Source organism: Strix uralensis, chromosome 18 (genome assembly GCF_047716275.1).
Source record: "Strix uralensis isolate ZFMK-TIS-50842 chromosome 18, bStrUra1, whole genome shotgun sequence".
Lineage (NCBI taxonomy): Eukaryota > Metazoa > Chordata > Aves > Strigiformes > Strigidae > Strix > Strix uralensis.
Genome location: NC_133989.1, coordinates 6553119 through 6572016, shown reverse-complemented (window position 1 = coordinate 6572016; position 18898 = coordinate 6553119). Strand labels below are relative to the sequence as shown.

The following is an 18898-nucleotide window of genomic DNA, read 5'->3' as shown; positions in this document are numbered from 1 at the left end:
AGTGTGCGCCGCAGCGCTGCGGGCGTCACTGCGCCGCCGGCCCCGGCCCTCACGGCGCGGGGAAACAAAAAACAATTCCTTCTTTTTCTCTGTCCTTAGCGGCAGCGCCACGGAGGACCCCAGCAGGCCGAGGGCACCAGGATCGGGCCCCGCCCGGCCGGGACGCCCCGGCCCCGCCCCGCCGGGCCCGGCCCCCTCCCGCCCCGCCTGGCCAGTGCGCAGGCGCCGGCCCCGCCCCGCCGGCCGCAGCGCCTGCGCAGAGAGACGCGGCCTCCCCCAGCCGCCGCCGCGTTCGCTGTTGGGCCGCGTCGCCGGAGGCAGCGGGCCGGAGCGGGCCTGTCACACGGGTGAGTGAGGGGCGGCGCCGGGGTCCGCCCCGTGCTCCAGGACGGCCCTGCCTCGTCTGCGGGCGGCTTCCCTCCCCGCCCCCGAACGGCCGCTCCTGCCGACAGGGAAGTGGGACCCCCGCGAAATGGCGCGTTTTCGCCGCCCCGCCGGGCGGGCTGTAGGCAGAGACACGAGGCTGGGCTGTGTCCCGGAGCGGGGGGAGCACCTCCGGGCCGGGCTGGGCTGGGCCGGGCCGGGCCGGGCGCGGGGCTCCCGAGGTGCCGGCGCTCCCGCAGCCCGGCGGGGCCAGACAGGGGGGTTGGCTCTCGCCAGGTGGCGATCGGACAGGGATCCCTGACAGCGGTGGCAGAGTGGTCGACAGGCAGATTTTAGGGATCCAACTGCAATGAGAAGGGTGATTTTTAAAATGTTAAAAATTCCATATATTTTTTATATCCCTGGGTGGCTCCCAGGCAGGGTGAGGGGTGTGCTGGTGTAGTGGCTGTGGTGAGACACTGTAGGGCTGGATACTTGAGGGCCTTGCAGGTCACACTGAGCCTTTTCCTCTTTGCAGGGCAAGGATGAGTCTGTTTGGATCAACATCAGGGTTTGGTACTGGAGGTACCAGCATGTTTGGCAGTACGACTGCAGATAACCATAATCCCATGAAGGTACGTGCATTAGCCCCCGTGGGAACCACTGTTCTGCTGATGTGTTTTCATGTGTCACAGCAGTACCTACTGACTCACTCTATAGAAGAATAGTATCTCAGTGCACAGTTTTCAAATGTGGCTAATTTTGCTTTGTATTCTGTTTTTTATAGGATATTGAAGTAACATCTCCACCTGATGACAGCATATCTTGTTTAGCATTTAGTCCACCAACCTTGCCGGGTAATTTCCTCATTGCAGGATCATGGGCAAATGATGTAAGTACTCACAATCAGACCTACAGATGAATAAAGTGGGAGCAAAATGTGATCCTAAAAACTTGTGCCAGAGCACCTGAAAAATCTTCTTCTTTGCAGAACTGCTGAATTTGTGTCTGGTGCTAAGGCAGCAAGCTTGACATAGCTGAGCTTCTTTGACTGAGAAATTCAGTTGTGATCTTCAGATAAGTGATTCCTTCACCTGTGTGTTTCAGGCTTCAGCTTGGAATATGTAGTCAGTGTTTTCACTGTTAGATTTTTATTTGATTTTTCTTTGTCCTACTTGTTTGGTTTTTAGCTTCATTTTCTTACACAACTAGGCTAACGTAGTTACGCTTTGCCCAGTGAAAGAACCATGAACATCGTGGTAAATCATCCAGTTTGACAGTGTAGTCTAAAAAAGATTGAAGTGCTCACAAGCTTATTGAAGTTTGTTTGGATTGAAGAGTGCAATCACCGCACAAACAGGGCGGGGGAAGACAAGCGTGAGTCCGTTTAACTGCTCTGTTTGGTCTGTTGGCTGGTAGCCTGCAGCAGGCAGCTTCTTCCTAGCTGATGGTTAAGGGTTCTTCAGGAGAGCACTGTGAGGTGTTATGTGGTTGTAGGGTACTTTTGAGGTGAGGTTGAGTTGTGGCTGTACAGATAAAAGAAACATAATCAGTTCTGAAAAAAGCTTGGTGTTTATAATCATACTTTTCATTGGATAAACTAAGGCTGGGATCCTCAAGAATAGGTCTTTTAAGTTCTTAGTGTTAATATGTTATGTCTGTCTGTGCTTCTGTTTCAGGTTCGCTGCTGGGAAGTTCAGGATAATGGACAGACAATTCCAAAGGCTCAGCAGATGCACACAGGACCTGTACTAGATGGCTGTTGGAGTGATGTATGTTCCTATTCAAAAAGAAATAAACAATTTTTATCAAAACCCTAAATAAATTTGCATGTGGTTTCCAGACAGACACAAATGCCACATGTAGATGCAGCCCATGATTATTCTATAGACTTACGTTACTGTAAATTTGTGCTAAGCACATCCTAATAGAATAGGCTAACTTGGGCGTAAGAAGGGTAAAAGTGAGTTTAAAAGTAAGAATGTATTTAAAGCTAGATAATAGCTAGCAGACTTTTTCACGACATACAGTTGTAAATAAATTTCCATTTTTATGTTTCTTTTTTTGTCTTGCAATCCCTGTATATGTTATATTGTTAAGCTTTTACTAAAAGAGAGTAAGACTTGGCGGTTTTCTAATAGATACTGCATGATAGAGCTGTTTAATCTCTTGGCCTTATTTTTGTTTTTTTAGGATGGGAGTAAAGTATTTACTGCTTCCTGTGATAAAACTGCCAAAATGTGGGATCTCAACAGTAATCAAGCTATTCAGATTGCACAAGTAAGTAAGCAAGCCCTAAGCTGTTAGGTGGGTTTTTTCCTTTTCTGTTTTTATTAAAAGCTACCTTTATTAGCAAATTAAGCTAATGTTTAGTGCTTCTGAAGTAGATATTGCTATAAGAAGAAGAGATTGTTGTATTTTTGAGATAATGAAGTGCACGTGAGTAGGGAGACCTGCAATCAAAGTGATTTGAATAACCTGTGCAGCTGTTTTCTCTATTTTACTTGAGAGAGCTCTTTCCGTTGCTGCAGTGATCTTATTAAGTCACTGTCATGGTTTAAACCCATCTGGCAGCCAAACACCATGCAGCCACTCACTCACCCCCCCTGCCCCGGGGGATGCAGTTGGAGGGGTAAAGCTGAGGAGACTCATAGGTTGAGATAAAAACAATTTAATAATTGAAATAAAACTTTAAAAACCCCCAAATTATAATAAAAGTAGTAATAGAAAATGCAAACAAATAATGGATGGTGTGATTTCTCACTACCCCCCAACCGATGCCCAGCCTGCTCCCAGCTAACGATCTCAGCGAAGCAAGAATCCTGAAACCACAGTCCTGGAAGTAAGAGTGAGCTTTCCAATCAGCCCTCATCTGTATGCTGAGCATGATGTTGTACGATGTGGCATATTCCATTGGCCAGTTTGGGTCTCTTGCTATGGCTCTGCTCCCTCCCAGCTGCTTGTGTACCTGTGCACTAGCAGGACATGGGAAATCGAAAAGTCCTTGATTTCTTAACATCAACTAAAAACATCAGTACATTATCAGCATTCTTCTCATACCAAATCACATACTGAGTCCAAAACACAGCACTATTCTAGCTACTAAGAAGAAAAAAATTTATCCCAGCTGAAACCAGGGCAGTCGCTCTGCTGCATTATAGGGGAAAAAAAAAATTTAAGAAATCATCGAATTCACTTTCACAAATACCAGCTTTCTGTGGCAGCACTAACAGGGATTATAATTTACATTCGCAATTTAGAAGTGAATGTCTGTTCATAGAATATGTAGTTGTGGTGACTAAAGTGAGTTAGCAGTTACATAAGTTGAGAATCCTTTTAATGTTGCTTCTCGTATCTTACTTAAGGTAATAAAGTTCAGATTCTCAGCCTTGACTTTAAAATCTTGTTGGTGTAATTAACATAGGCCTTCTTCTGTAGCTGTTGTCGGAAGCTGGGTTTTTATTATTTTAATATAATAAATTATTACAAAGTATTGATTTTCAGCATGATGGATAGTAACCTTTATAAATAAATAGGAAGTCCTGCTGTTCATAATTTGTATTTCTGCTGTGACCATCTTCTTATATAGGGTGACTTGATTGTAGTTCTTTGGGTCAGGAACCATTTTTTTCTTACGTGAGTGATTTTACAGCACTAAACAACACAGTAAGGTCATGACCAACCCTTATCCTAACTGTTGTGACTAAAATAATCACTTTTCTTGAATGGATAAAAAGTGTAAATACATACAAAAAATATGAGGAGCATAAACAACAAATGTGAACTGTTATCTTAGTAAATCTGTATGTGTTTGTCCTTTTTTTCTTCAGCATGATGCTCCTGTGAAGACTATCCATTGGATTAAAGCACCAAATTATAGCTGTGTGATGACAGGAAGCTGGGATAAAACTTTGAAGGTATGATTTTTACCTGAACAAATGGACACGAAGCATGCTAATAATCTGTGTATGAAAGTATTTGTGAAGTGAAAATATTTTATTAAACACTAATGCAAAAAACAGATTAAGGAAATAGCCTCACTTAACAGAGAGTTGCAGTATTCCGACTATAGACAAGAAGGAAACAATTTGGTATCAATTGTATTCTCTTTACTAAAGTAATTTACATGGTGTATCCTCAGTTCCAAGCATAAGTTTGTTCATTTTTCTGTTTCCATCAGTTCTGGGATACCCGTTCACCAACACCTATGATGACATTGCAGCTCCCTGAAAGATGCTACTGTGCTGATGTGGTAAGCGATGGTATATGGTAAACTAGAGTCGGGTAGATGACTGGGAGTATGAACAAACTGGTGGTGTTTGAGGCTTCTGTAGGTTAGCACTAAATACTGACTGTTAGTATAGAATCAGTCTGTGTGATTTTAGCAGTAAAACATAAATTGATCCTGAGCAGGCTCTGGAAAATAGGTATTTGCATCATACAAAACATGTTTAGTATCCTTTTAACATCACAAAACCAAGTCAGCACTAGGACTGACCTACCCTCATTTCTGAATGAGTTTGCATTACCACTACTGCGATTCACATTGGAAGGTCAGCTAATAATTAGAAGATTTTTTGGTATGTTTAATTTCCCAGTGGCATGGAAGAACTGATTTGTTTTGTTTGAAGATATGTCTACAAATTAACTTTGTTCTTTCTCTTCTTCCCCTTTCCCTCTCTCTCTTCTTCCCCTGAAAATAGTATTAATTCCTTTAACTTCTTCAGGGATTTCTACGAAATAATAGAATTCTTTGCCATACTATTAACACAAGTGTCTCTCTTCCAATCTATTTTACAACCTTATCCAGGTTCATCCTATGGCTGCTGTGGCCACTGCAGAAAGGGGCTTGATAGTTTATCAGTTAGAGAATCAACCTTCTGAATTTAGAAGAATAGAATCTCCTCTTAAGCACCAGGTAAATGATTATATTTATTACAAGCATATTTATAGAGGTTGTTGAAATTTTGGGCTTGCCATTTTTTGGTAAAAACAAATGTTTCAAAGCTGAAGTACTTTATATTGGTATGGCACATGACCTATTGCTGATCTTCATAAGGATTTAGAGATGTAAATACTGTGGCCCAAATTCTCAACAGAATTTGATCTATCTCTTGACCTTGTTTATGTTTTCGCTTTATTTTGCATTGACGTATGTGATGTTTTGTGTTGCATGGAACACAGAGTTCAGAAAATCTGGCCCTCAGGCCTCTGTCTAAAATCCTTTGTATCTTTCTCAAATTTAGCATCGCTGTGTTGCTATTTTTAAAGACAAAGTGAACAAACCTACTGGATTTGCCCTTGGAAGTATTGAAGGAAGAGTAGCTATTCATTATATCAACCCCCCAAATCCGTAAGTATCATTTGATAAACGTAATTTCTTTATTGTTCAGTTTACAATGAGGAAGGTAAAAAAACTTCTTTTTTCCCCTCCCCAGTGCAAAAGATAATTTCACTTTTAAATGTCATCGCTCCAATGGAACAAACACATCAGCACCTCAGGATATCTATGCTGTAAGTATTCAGCATGTACCATAGATCATTTATACAGGGCAATATACACTCTTAATGTAAAATTGGCTATGAATTGTTTGTTTTCCCTGACCTTTTATCTTGCCTAATGTCATCTTAGATGTATGTTTAAAGACCACTCATAGGTATACGTTAAGAGGAAAGACAGATTTTTGTAACAAGCACCGTATCAGCCATTCCTTAAATCATCTTGGTGGAGATGGTGCTTTTGCTGATGTTGAAGCAATACTTAATATATTTGTATAATGGGATTATGCACTGGATTTTTAGGTACTACAAAAAAGGTGATGCTTTCCTTGTCGCTTTGGTGGGGTGGTTTGGGTTTTTTTGTTGTTTTTTCTAGAGAACGTATCTGAAAACATTAAAAAACAAAACTGTATCTAGTTTTGAAAAAAATCTTTCCTGTGTATTTACTCTTTCAAGAGTCAGCACGTGTTGTGAGTGTTCCCATGTGTGGTGTTTTACATGGTAATTTTTACTGTTCTGCAGGTAAATGGCATAGCATTTCACCCTGTCCATGGTACTCTTGCAACAGTAGGATCTGATGGTAGATTCAGCTTTTGGGATAAAGATGCACGAACGAAGCTAAAAACATCAGAACAACTTGACCAGCCGATATCTGCTTGTTGTTTTAACCATAATGGCAATATATTTGCATATGCTTCAAGTTATGATTGGTCAAAGGTAAGAAAGGTTTAGACTCATATTCATACTTGCAGTTGACAACTAAGACTATTCACATGAGGCTTTCACTGTTCTTTAAATAGTAGCTGAGTCTTTCGAATCTCAGAAGAATGCAAGAGAACTTACAATGGTCGTTTTAGACATCTGAAGAAATTTAACACTGAAGCAGTGCATTCTTTGGGTTTTAGCTACAGCAGGATAAGGTTGCTAAACAATGCTGGTTTGCAAATGTGGATGAGCAAAATGTAAATTACATGATTCAGAAGTTACTCTGGTTGCTCACACGCATTCTGCTGTGAGGAGTGTGATGGGGCAGTGTGGCACCCTGACAGGTTCCCACAAATCCCTTTGAAATGCATGTCTCTGCTTCTTGTGCAGATTCTCTTTAACTTTAAAAAAAGTTGTGACGCTGGTTATAAACACTTAAACCTGTGCTTGAATGCCATGTAGTAAGTTTCCAGTACCATTCAGTTCAGCTTACTGGCAGCACTTATGTATTTCTCTTCCAAACCTGACTCAACAATAAATCCTATAGATGCAAGGGAATCATAACAAACCCTAGTATGTGGAGAATCAATGCTGCTTAATAGTTTAAGAAGGGGGTTGCAAGTTTGAAATGTAACTTGATTTTAATGGAATAGCAACTTTCGTTAAAAGTATTCCTTTCCTGTTATAACTAGTGCTTCTAAATTTGAGGATAACATTCCTTGTGGTTTTGACTGAAATGAATACAGAAATCACACAGGTGAACTTGACTGCATGCCACAAAGAGAGCAAAATTTTAATTTACTGGATTGTATCTAGTCTTCTAGATGCTGCCCAAAGTAAGGTAACTTGGTTAGACTCTAGGGCAGATGAATTCTTCTGTACTAGGTGCTTGGGTAGACTTCAGTGGTAGATATGTACTGAGGTATCTTTCAGATTTGTGAACCAATATTGAGTAGTAAAACCATAGGTACTAAATTTCCTTTCTAGAACCATTTCTGACAAGTGGAGTTGGTAATTTTCAAGTTGTGCATTGGACTTTATTAGCTTTATTAATGTTTACTCTCCCTGATTTGAATACTTAAGTATTGAGTCGGTCGTGTGTATGCAAAGAATGTCAATATGCAAAGCAGTACATTTGCATCTGTAGTAAGGGAACAGAGACATTTTTGGAGTTGCCTATAGAACTTGGGCTTCACTTTGAAAAAATGTGACCTTATTTAATTTAAAAGATAGAAACTTTAAAGTGAAACTGGGTGGCCATTAATGTTTTAGTTTCTTCTCTGTCTAGAATGACATTTAAAAAAGAAATCATATTGAGCTCTAATGCTGCCTCTATAACGTAGAGCTTTATTTATTAGAGTGGTTATTTTTTTATGAGAAGTTTTTTATACCTTAAATTTTACTCTATATGCACAGTTCTTGTAATTACTTATTATAGTAAGCTGTTGCTGATCCACCAATGTTGTCCAATATCTGGTCTTTTAAGATTAAATCTTAATTAAGATTAAGACTTTTAAGATTAAATCTTAATAAACCAAACTAATGGAATATTCATATTCTTACCTTTTAAGGTAATGCTGACATTTCCTCTTTGAAGAGAGTAAATACAGATGATTTTTCTTTTTAGGGTCATGAATTTTATAATCCACAAAAGAAAAACTACATTTTTCTGCGAAATGCAGCAGAAGAATTAAAGCCTAGGAATAAGAAGTAGTGAGTATGAGTCTGACTTGTGTTAGTCTACTATTTTTCTGCCATTCCTGCCTACTCCACTGCTCTTCTGCCATTTGTGCCCTATTGCACCACGGTTCAGCCAACTTTGGATCGCTAACATTTAGCAGGAACTGTAAAAATTACATTAAATGCATTCTGACTTGCTGGAGAACATTTTTTTCAAATTAGGTATTCTGATGTTATAAGAAAGAGAGGCTAGTATTCACATGACTTAACCACTGTCTGTTCCACAGCAATAATGAAATTGCAGCAAAATCTAAATTGAGTTAAGATATTCCTGCTTAGAAGTGCAACCATTTGTATCTATGGATTTATTTTATTAGTATGACATTAAAATATGTTAATTATAATAGCTCTGGAGAAGTTGTATAAATACTGTATTTTTTGTAAGTACTTGAAGAATTGCAAGTAATTCTTCTCAAAGGAGGCTTGTTATTACTTACTCTTCAGGGGTTCTTTCATTGCTTTCTGATCTTTAAAATGGAAATATTGTCTACTGTATACCAGGAAGAAATGCCTTGCAAATTGTTTTCCCTCATTTTTTGGATGAATTTAGTTGGTATGTAAGTGGCCAACAGCAGTGACAGAAACTCGAGACAGAAGATGGGCATAGTGCAAATTCTACTTTATTATTTTTCTTACGCTCCAGCAGTGGAAATGACTTTTGAGCCAACGATACTTATGCTTATTCTAGTCCAAAGGAGAAATTGTCGGTTGTGCCAAGGGGTATGTAGTTCAGTAATACGAGCAAACCATTAAAGGGTTTGTTTTGTTCATGACCAAACCAATGTGTGCAAAATACGTGTGGCCTAAACTGCTTTAAAACTGACACCTTTTAGAGTTAAAAGTTGGTTCCTTTGCATCTCTCTTAACATGTTTTTGTCCCTTAACAGGGGTTTCTGGACTGAAAAAAAGTACTCATTTTTGTATTAACTAGAAAATAATGCTGGTGAGTTTCATCCTGATCAAAAATGCTGTGAAACAAAACAAGAGGGTCTCTTTCTGACTTGAATCTACCACTGTTTACTTTTAACTAGCCAGTTGTATACATGCCAAAGTTTTCTTTTTAGAAGTGAATGCTTATTATTCTTGTTTAACTATTGTTTGTTTGATAATGACTAAATAAAAATGGGGGGGAGGGGGGCGCATGTATAGAAATACCTGTCATAATGTACAAATACTCTGTAAAACTGTATGTTGTAACACTTATGGTTATGGATTCATGCTACATTTCAAATAAAATTTCTACTAAATGCTTTTTTTATATTCAAAATTTCTATTATTATAACATGAGCAAGGTGGTGTGCTTCACTTCTAAAGGCAGCTTCTTGTCCTTTCACTGTAATTCAGATACATTTTCTGAAAGTACTTCCAGTTGCTTGAGCTGGAAATCTAATGGTTTTTCCAGTTGCTATTTCATTATGAATGATTCTTGTGGCTTTGCATCAAAGAATTAAGAGGGCTAGTGTGAAAGGCCTTTTGTTTTATGAGAATGAATTAAGTTCCTTCCTATCTCAGCAGCCAAACACCTGACAATTTGTCTTTAGTTCAAATGAATCATACTATCTTCAAACTTTCTATAGCCTCCTGGTCCTTCAACTTCAGACTCTTCTCTTTACAGTGTTCGTCAGTTTTTGTTGGGTCTGTATTTCTTGTTTGGTGTAGGTGTATACTGGAGGAAAGTCCACAAAATACACTCTGTTGTTGTTTAGAGATGCTCTTTTCTGGGTTTTATTTCTCAATCTAGTTTTTTTTCTGGCTACTTCTGTGTTGTACATGGGTTTAGATTTCACATTCATGGACTATTTGTTTTCTTGAAGATAGGGAAGAGTTTCCAGCAGTTACATCAATAGCTGGTCATTTGCTCAAACATTTCTCTTTTTTGTTGAATTTTATTTTTAAAGGTTGTGGTTGTTATGCTGTAGTCTTTGGTGGTTAGTACATTTTTCCAGTCTTCCCAGTCAAATTAATGCTACTAAGCAGTTGCAGGCTCAAGGTTAAGCGTGTGTGATCATTGGTGGGAAAAAAAAAAATTAAAAATATTATTCTAATCTCTTGTGTGCAGAACTCCCACTGGTGTAAACAGGGAAGAATGGAATGTATCATCTGTTTCTTGTTTAAAAAAAATCTGTTTCTTTGAAATACTTAATGTGAATGCATGATGAGAAAATAGATTCACTCTAGTTCAGCAGGTACGTTTCTACTGGATCCAATGGATTTGCACCTACTTAAGTGGATATTAAGTTTGGCCAAAATATATTTTCATTATGAAGCCAGCACTGGTAAGTCTTTCTTGGTAATACAGTTCTGTGTTAATACGTTGAGTCCTTATTTTCCTGTTGGAATCAATTTCTTTTTATCTGTCAGCAAGGTTTCAGTTTATTCATTACATTAATTGTTCAGATTTTTTTTTTTTTTTTTTTTAGAAGGGCATATTTTCCATTGTGTTGCTGTGCACATTCGATAAATTCAATTGGGAGGACAGAGTCAAACTTTGAGCTGATTTGTTTTCCATTACCCAGGTTAAGAGAATGCATTGGCAATTTACTCTTCCCTGGAATTATTGGGAGGTTCTCTTGTAAAGTACACACAGCTGTATCCCTTCAAGCATCAAACATGTAGTGAGAGCTTATTCACACACAAGTAAGTGTTACTGCACGGTCTGGAAATGTATGAACTTGCTGTTCTATGGCAGTTACCTGTCCAAAAAAACTGATTGAAGTAGAATGTAAGGTTCTAACGTGTGAACACAAAGCTAACCATAGGAATGCTAGATTTATAACTTATTTTCATTCCTTTTTTGAAAGTTTGCTGTCAATGTTTGTGTTTTATTGCAGAAAAATAATCCTTGGCATAAAGAGCAACTCAGTTAAGCCCCTCAAAATGAGGACATTTTATAAACATTTTCAGATAAACTATTGTAACCTTCCTCCTGCTAGTCTCACATGTGGTCTTGCACATTGGTTTATAAGGTGTACTTTGGAAAATGAAGCAATTGACAAAAAGATTGTCTGCTAAAGCCTTTCACAAATGAAAGGAAGACATGTTTGCACAAGGGCAAGTGACCAGGCAGAGTATCTTAATTTGCCATCTGTCAGATGAAATGCAATAGCTGAATTGGTGACTACTCCAGCTTAGCTCCTAGGCTAGGAAAACAGGTTAGTTTGAGTCACTCTCCAGAGAAGTATGGATTTGAGATAGAGGTGAGGTTTGGTATATGTGGGAAATTTCGTGAAACTGTTGCTTAGGCCTGGTTTGATTTAATTGTGATTAAGTGATGTTTGCAGATGAGGTGTTCGGGCAACTGTCCACTATATAATTGTGTCAAACAAGGCTCAAAAGGTTTACTCTGTGGCCTTTGAAATGATAGAAGCCACTTACCTCGTTTGTTTTTTGCTGTTGCTGTTTGTAGAGATGAACCAGAGCAAAGTGAAGTGTTAAGGTTTATGCTGTTACATTTTTACATCTCCAGATTCACTAGCTAAGTGTTATTTGCAGTGGGAGGTAAGACTAACTTACCTATTTCCAAAAGTTTTTGATAGAGATTAACTACATATAAGACTTCCCCTAGGTTGTTCAGCTTACCAGCCAGGTGAGAATCATCATCTAGTGCTGCAACGCAAAACGATAAATGGAACCCATTCAGAATAAAAACAATTCCCTAACAAAGTCTTCTATACTAGCGGTTGTAGTGTGCACAGAACGCTCTAAATGTGCATTTTAAAGCTGTTGCTGTAAATCTCCTGTTACGCCAGGAGATGGCAGCATTGATGGTGCTTAACGAAAGCTTTCCCTGCAGCATGGACTGCTGCTCCCTTGGCTCTACTGAAGTTGGCTGTGGAGCTGGCAGTGCCGTGCAGAGCTACTGCACGGGTGCTGTAATACAAGGTAGTTATTTTGTAGTATCAAGCTATCCCAAAATACTCAGAGAATGAATGAAGATACATACAAGATGGAAATAGTTTTTAATTTGAGTTTTACAGGAGTATGTGATACCTATCTGTAAACCAAGACCTTTTTAGAACAATCTATGTGATGCTGTTTTAGCTGCTCAGAGACACATCTGTACGGCTGCCTGAGTTTTGGGGACCTAGGTGGTATTAAAGGTGTTGGTAGCATGTTTGGGGACCAGACATTTAAGGATGTTAGAATTAGTGAGGGTGGAGCTGAGTGAGTTAGCATATGAGTTGGACTATTGGCTACTAGTGTTCTAATTAAATTATCTTTCTAAGGCAAATCTTAATAACTTAGACTAGTTTTCATACAGCTGTCGTAGGAGACTGTAGCTTTAAAACTGGTAAGCAACTCTAGGTTTTTTTTCTAAATGGGATTTCTTGAAATTAAAAAGCCAATAAAAATACTTCACTAAAAACATGTAAGCTGTGATAAGCTACTTAAAGCAAGGGCACTTTTTTCCAAAAAATTTGAAATGCAATGTCTTTTTTCAGTTGCAAAGCTGGGAAATGTATCAGATAATGAAAGGGAGGAATAATCTTGAATTACAAGATTTGAATATATTTTTAAATTGCTTATTTACCTTATGTAGCTATTTTGTCCCTGGGGCACATGTGACCAGTAGCCCCTGTCCCTGACTCCTGGTAACGTGGTTAGCATAACTAACGCTATTTTACAAGGCAAGCAGCCATTCTCTGTGACCGAGTGGGTCATGTATTCGTTCCCTTTCCCTCATTACCTGAAGGTCCTGTGAACCAAGTAGACAAAACAATTAGATTTCTTCTCCTCCCTGCTGGCCTCAGGATTCCTGGGTGCCAGGCCAATTACTCCCTTCCTCACTGGCCTTGAAGGTCCCAGGCACCTGGCCAGTCAGGTGATGGTGATGACCCTGCCACAGAACAGGGAGCACTATAAAATCAAGCAGTTTCAAGTCCAAAGTGGGGAACTTGGACCCAAACTGCTGCTGGACAGTGAGACCCATGACCTCCCAGTGGCCTGGGACACCTCCATCATTGTCTGCTTCCTCCGAGGATTGAGTGGCCTGTTGTCTTTTATGTGATTTTCAAGTCTAGATTATGATTGTTACATTGATAGAGCAGACCATGTATTAAGATCCCACCTGATCTGCAGAGGGTCTAGGTGATAAGAAATTATAAGCTGTATTATAAATTCTGTTTTATATAGATTGTAATATATCAATTCTGCTTGTAGAAATCCTGTGCCAATTTATGATAAGAACATCATAAATTCTGTGCTATACTAATCATAATATCCTGTTAAGAAAATAAAGCTTTAACTACGATTTAGTGCCATTGCTATTCTGCCAAGAATCCCTAAAAGAACCTGTCTGTCCCATTAGTTAAAGAAAAAAAAAAACAGTAACATCTTCATTGACAGAATGTTTTCTTAGCACACCTTGGGCTGTGAGTTGGAGTTGGTACAACTGTGTATTTCATCTTACAGCTCATGTTCAAACATCTGAAAGCCATCTATTCTTATTTCCAGGTAAGCTTGGGTTTATATACAGGCAGTACAGAGACCATCCTACTGCTCTCAGCCATAGGACAGCCATTTTAAGTGTGGAAACTGCTACTGTTCTTCCCTTGCCAGGTCAGAATAAATGAAGCAGCATCAGCTGGCTGGCCGTGATGGTTTCAGCAGACAGATGCTAGTACTTTCATTGTGTGGTGTGCTCTGTGGACACATGGAGTAGCCTGTGTTCCCAAATATCTGCAGCAGGAAACAAGCTCATGAGAATACAGCCGCTGGAGTGGCACACTGGGACATCACGACTGCAAGTGTTATGAATTAAAAGTGGCAGAGACCTGCCTGCACTGCCCTGGGTAGGTCCCGCTTGACACAGCAGCAGAGGCTAGCGCAGCACAGGGCTGGGGTCAGGCTTACAGAGACCGGTTTTCAGTTTGATCAGACTCATTCCTCAAATGCAAAGCAAGCCTCTGTTTATTTGTACCATTTACCTGGTTCTGAAATGGGGATAGTTCTACATTAGGTGAAAGGAATTCACGCTGTTTAGGACTTGCTTGTAAGGTAATATGAGGCTGAGGCAATATCACAAAGGGGGCCATGTGCCTCGGGAACACTTGCGCATTGACAGGGCAATTCCAAATGTTTGTGTTGCATCAGTTCTGCAAATACTTTTTGTTACAGTGCATAAAAGATATACAATACCTGTCAACATTAGCTTTGTAAAGAGAGACCGTTTTCTTCTGTTGACTAATTATCCAGTGAATATATTCAGTTTGAAGAGACACTTCAATAATTCAGCAGGCATGTGCCAGGTAATATAGGAGCTTTTGTCTTACTAGCAGCATAGATCTTCAATCATGTGTAACTCAATCTCTGGCTTTATGCATTCAAGGAAGTGTTTCGTATAGCTCCTGTATCAAGTGCCACTGAAAAGCAGGTCTGGATAAAAGATTAAGGTAATGCTCTTAACTGTGAATAGGGAAAGTTTACCCTTTACTGTCCAGTATATCTTTTGCAGGCAATAACTGCTTTATACAGTGAAGTATGTATACGCTGAGATCCAGTAATGAGTTTGTTGTAGTAATGGAAGAATGCTGGAAACTATGTTATATACCCAGGTCAGTTAAGTCTCTCCTCCTTTATGGTGTATTAACAAATGCTCTGTAGTTTGACACTGAATGCTTTCTGTTATTAATGTTTCTTAAATGCAAATCATTAGTGCTGCATTCTTTGGTTTGCTGGACCGGAGAAGGAGAATGATAATGTTCAGTTCATGGGAACACTGTGAAGCAAAACTAAAGTAACAGATTTTCTTGAAATAATCCCAAGGTACTTTATCACAATTGTGCCATCTTCTAGAAGGATATAAGTTCAAATGTCCTTTTCTGAGCCCCTGTCAACTGGTTCAGTCGCTTTCCTCTGCTAGCCTACAATAGAACTACTAATCTACAACAAGGGAGATACATCTTGTGTAGAATAGACCATGATTATTGTACTCGGTAAAGTGCAGACATAATGCAGGAACTCAAACTAGTCTCAAATGACTAAAACCAGAGTTAGAATACAATCTTTTTTTTCTTTGGAAGGACAGCTGTCTGCCATGCTCCTGCTGTAACACAGAGTAGGATTTAGATGGACTCAAAAGGACAGATATCACTTACTGACAGGTAATTGCTTTGTGCAGATATCTGACTTTTTCCTTGGAGGTCTCCTTTTTTTTTACATAATGTTCATTCGTAGTCTAAAGCAGCAGGGTTGCAGAGAGTAATTAGTTGTTTATGCATTCATGCTTAATTTATGGAACAGTACCTATATATTTGTAAAGAACAACTTTTACATCTGTTGAATGTTGTCAGACTTCAAGCATTAGTATGTAGCATTTCAGAAAGACATTCACTGGACTGAAACAGCTTTCACAAAAACACAGCAAGATGGGAAATGTCTATTAAAAGAGAAGAGCTTAGCAAAACCTTTTTCATTGAACCCTTCTCCTATCAAGCTTTTGTTCAACCATAGGCAGTGTGATGCAGTTCGAGTCATTCTGTAACGCTGACCTATGTCTTTCACAATGGCTTGGGTCATCCAGTTCAACTGAGCACCTTTCTTTGGTGGTCCAGCAGTGAGGAAATGAGAGAAGATGATTGAACTCTTCAGACTATTCTGAACGCTGCTTGGCCCAGGGAAAAGTTCCCCAATAGTAACTTTCCTATCACAGAGTCATCTGAGAACTGACTTGCTATTCTCTTGCTCTTACTAGGCCTCCTTATCTTCATGGACAGTGCTGTCAAAGCTGCCCTTCTAGTAAGGTAACAGAAGAGTTGGTTTTTTCTTCTTGTAGGCTGATGAAAATGTCCTTTGAGGTAGGACTGGCCTTGACCCCCCCCACCCAGGCTGGCAAAAGGAAAACCATACTCCAAAAGCATTTGGATTTCCTGATTTAGTACCAATCCATACTCTTCATTCACGAGCTTGACTTCAAAAATACAGATCAACTGATCTATCAAACCTTTTTGTCCTTCTAAGAATGCATGTAATGCATAGCCTCTTTATTGTCTTATGCTCTTCTCTGTGTGCTTATCCACTAACTAAAAGCATGATGTAGTAACTGGTCCGTGTGATTTAGCAGGAGATGGCCTGCCTTTGTTTCAGTTGTCATGTTCAGCTGATGTCATTGTCCTGCTGCAATGTTGGGGACATTGTGTTGCTGGCAATTGCCTGTTGAGCTATTGGTGGCTTTTCCTCATCAGCAATGACCATGATGCTCGAGCTGGTTGGATGTGGGTGTTGTAAGGAACTGGATGGCATCACCCGAGGGAGTTTGGACAGACCCTTGCAGTCTGCGATTGGGCTGCCCTTCTGTGGCAGTGTAGTAACTAAGGGTTTTGTAAAAGGCACATTTTAGGCCTTTTGAGATCATGTTAAAGCTGGAATCATTCTGCCCACATTTCAGTCCAGCTAACAGTGCTTTTCATTTTAAATACCTTTCTAGGCTCCATGGATATAACTTTTGTATCCAGTGGTGATATGTTGTTTTGATGTCTCTGACAGTTCAATTGTGTTCATATCCTGTTCAGAGCCACTGCAACGAATCTTTGCTACCTTGTGTTTGAATAGAGTAGACATGGTAACCAGAAGGCTCTAAGAGTTTCTAACTAAACCTTTACAGAAGGTTAATTGCAAATTACATACTGCCTTTTTTTTTTTTTTTGGTATATGGTATTCTGCACTTGGCCAGCTTCATTGCGGGCATTAAATACCTTCTAAAAGTATTACAGATTGGAAGGGTGATATCAGAGTAGATGGATTATTTATCTCATTAGATGTGACAAAAAGGAGAGTCTGTATTAGTAAGCTCTAAAATACAGCAGCCTGGAGAACACCACCAGATTGAGGAGGCAGTCCAGGTGGGTGAGACCTGGGTATGCTCGCCTGTGGGAATTTGGATAGAAAGGGCCCACCTGAGATCTGACCCAGTGCTACCGATGTGTTCCAGATCTGAATTTGCTTTTCTTTAAAGAATGTTATGCCCATACAGCTGTGTGGTATGTCCCAGAGCTGAGACATCTTATTTAATGTTCTTCGGTGTCCTGACTATTCATTGGTTGCAGTGGGTAGACAGATCCTGCTCAGTTTGTGCTACCAGTGTCATGTGCAATCCCATGAAAAGGTCATGGGACATGGCCCTGGCAGCTCTGGCAGAGATTGTTAGGAACCTTCCGGCATTTTCTTCTCTTTTTTTAAATCGGAAAGTACCACTTAGTTTTAACATAACAGCTCAATAAATATTTGGGAAAAAAAAGTAAAAATCATTATTAACGCTCTTTCAAAATGCCTGAAATTTTCTGTTTCTTTCCTTTGAAGAACATGAAATAATTTCTTGCTCATTTTAAAATGTAGTTTATGGTTTTCAAAATGCTAACAAAAGTATGAAATTACAATTAATATTTTCCCAAAGTACAACATAAAATTGAAATAGTGAAAACATTTGTTGAACTATTTTGAGATGTAAGCTTTGCAGTTTGACTCAAATGGAATGTTTTTTCTAAAAAACTTTTTCAGGGAGGAAAACACTTTTGATAATTAAATCCCAGGCGGAGGGAGAGAGATGGGACAATATTTCCATTAGAGAGAGCCAGAATTTCTGTGCAGAAATTCAGGAAAGGAACAGTATCTCTGTTGGAGGGTTGTATTTAGCTGATGATGGCTTATGGTTTTTCTTTATCTTTCTCTCCCTTCGCCATGCCCTGCTTTTCAGATTTGGGGATACCTGAGCCTGTTCTGAAGAGGCTCTTCCTTCTTGGCATCACCAAAGGTAAACTTGAGGACAAGGGCAGTATTTTGGCCTACATATTTAGTGTTCTTCTGACATCATCTAATGCTGTCAACAGGAGGAAAATGTTTGCTGGATCTCTCTTGATCTTACAGCTTCTGTTCACTATTACTTACTATCAGTGAAGGAGTTGTGTTAGAAACTTCTGGTCCAGAAACCAACAAGAGTTGTTTGCTTTGTCCTGTTCCTTTTCTGTTTCTAACCTTTATCGTCCCTTTCCTGCCTTCTCCTGCAAAGTAAAGAAGAAACTGAAATCAGCTAGTAAAGGGTTTCATGGATTTGTTGCATAATTTAGTTGCAATATGAACATCACAGCACTTTTCATTAGTTTATTCACTAATGGGCCAAAGAGCAGTCATCCCCAAGGTCACAGGAAAGGCAAGGGTTACCATTGCTCTAGGCCAAGACATTACAATACTGATGATGACAAAACTATTTGGTATAGATGCCAACAATGCCAGAAAACAAGTCACCATCCTAATCAAGGGCAATATTTTCATTGCTCAAAGCCAGCCCAGCTCCCTGCTGTCAGACTGTGACAATCCCCAGTTGGCAGGCCCGAGCAGATCTACTGCGTCCTTGGTGCACTGTCATTCCAGCTCCCCAGCATGCTTTGCCAAGACGGGGTATAGTCTGCTTGACTGGGACATTTACACATACAACTCCCAGGAGGCTACTTGTGATAAACAGTGCATTGTAGATGATGGAGGAGAAATTCCCCGAGAGTAAAGTAACCTGCACCAGTTTTCTGTTATCAGCACCAATAAATGTAGGTTTGACCACTCGAGGTGTGCTGCAGCACGTGTTCGCCACCAGTCCACTGAA

The 18898-nt window shown here is 39.7% G+C and overlaps 1 protein-coding gene across 3 annotated transcripts; it reads left to right on the top strand.

Moving 5' to 3' along the window:
* Positions 1-243: 243 nt before the first annotated feature.
* Positions 244-9559, top strand: RAE1 (ribonucleic acid export 1). Of its 3 annotated transcripts, XM_074887909.1 has the most exons (13): positions 244-347; positions 902-998; positions 1151-1255; positions 2043-2135; positions 2557-2643; positions 4194-4280; positions 4544-4615; positions 5174-5281; positions 5610-5716; positions 5802-5877; positions 6385-6579; positions 8195-8280; positions 9195-9559. In XM_074887909.1, coding segments are annotated over exons 2-13 (1107 nt in total). In that variant the 5' UTR covers positions 244-347; positions 902-908; the 3' UTR covers positions 9196-9559. The 3 variants fall into 3 exon arrangements, with proteins under 3 accessions (XP_074744010.1, XP_074744009.1, XP_074744011.1); XM_074887908.1 differs by having other exon boundaries at positions 8195-9559; XM_074887910.1 differs by lacking the exons at positions 244-347; positions 902-998 and having other exon boundaries at positions 1355-2135; positions 8195-9559.
* The last annotated feature ends 9339 nt before the right edge of the window (positions 9560-18898 follow it).

What these genes read in the sequence shown, in the direction of transcription:
- RAE1 (XM_074887909.1), top strand. Translation starts at nt 909, where the DNA reads ATGAGTCTGTTTGGATCAACATCAGGGTTTGGTACTGGAGGTACCAGC. An exon ending in AAGCTATTCAGATTGCACAA is followed by an intron (nt 2,644 to 4,193) that starts GTAAGTAAGCAA and finishes TTTTTTCTTCAG; the next exon opens with CATGATGCTCCTGTGAAGAC. An exon ending in TATATCAACCCCCCAAATCC is followed by an intron (nt 5,717 to 5,801) that starts GTAAGTATCATT and finishes TCCCCTCCCCAG; the next exon opens with TGCAAAAGATAATTTCACTT.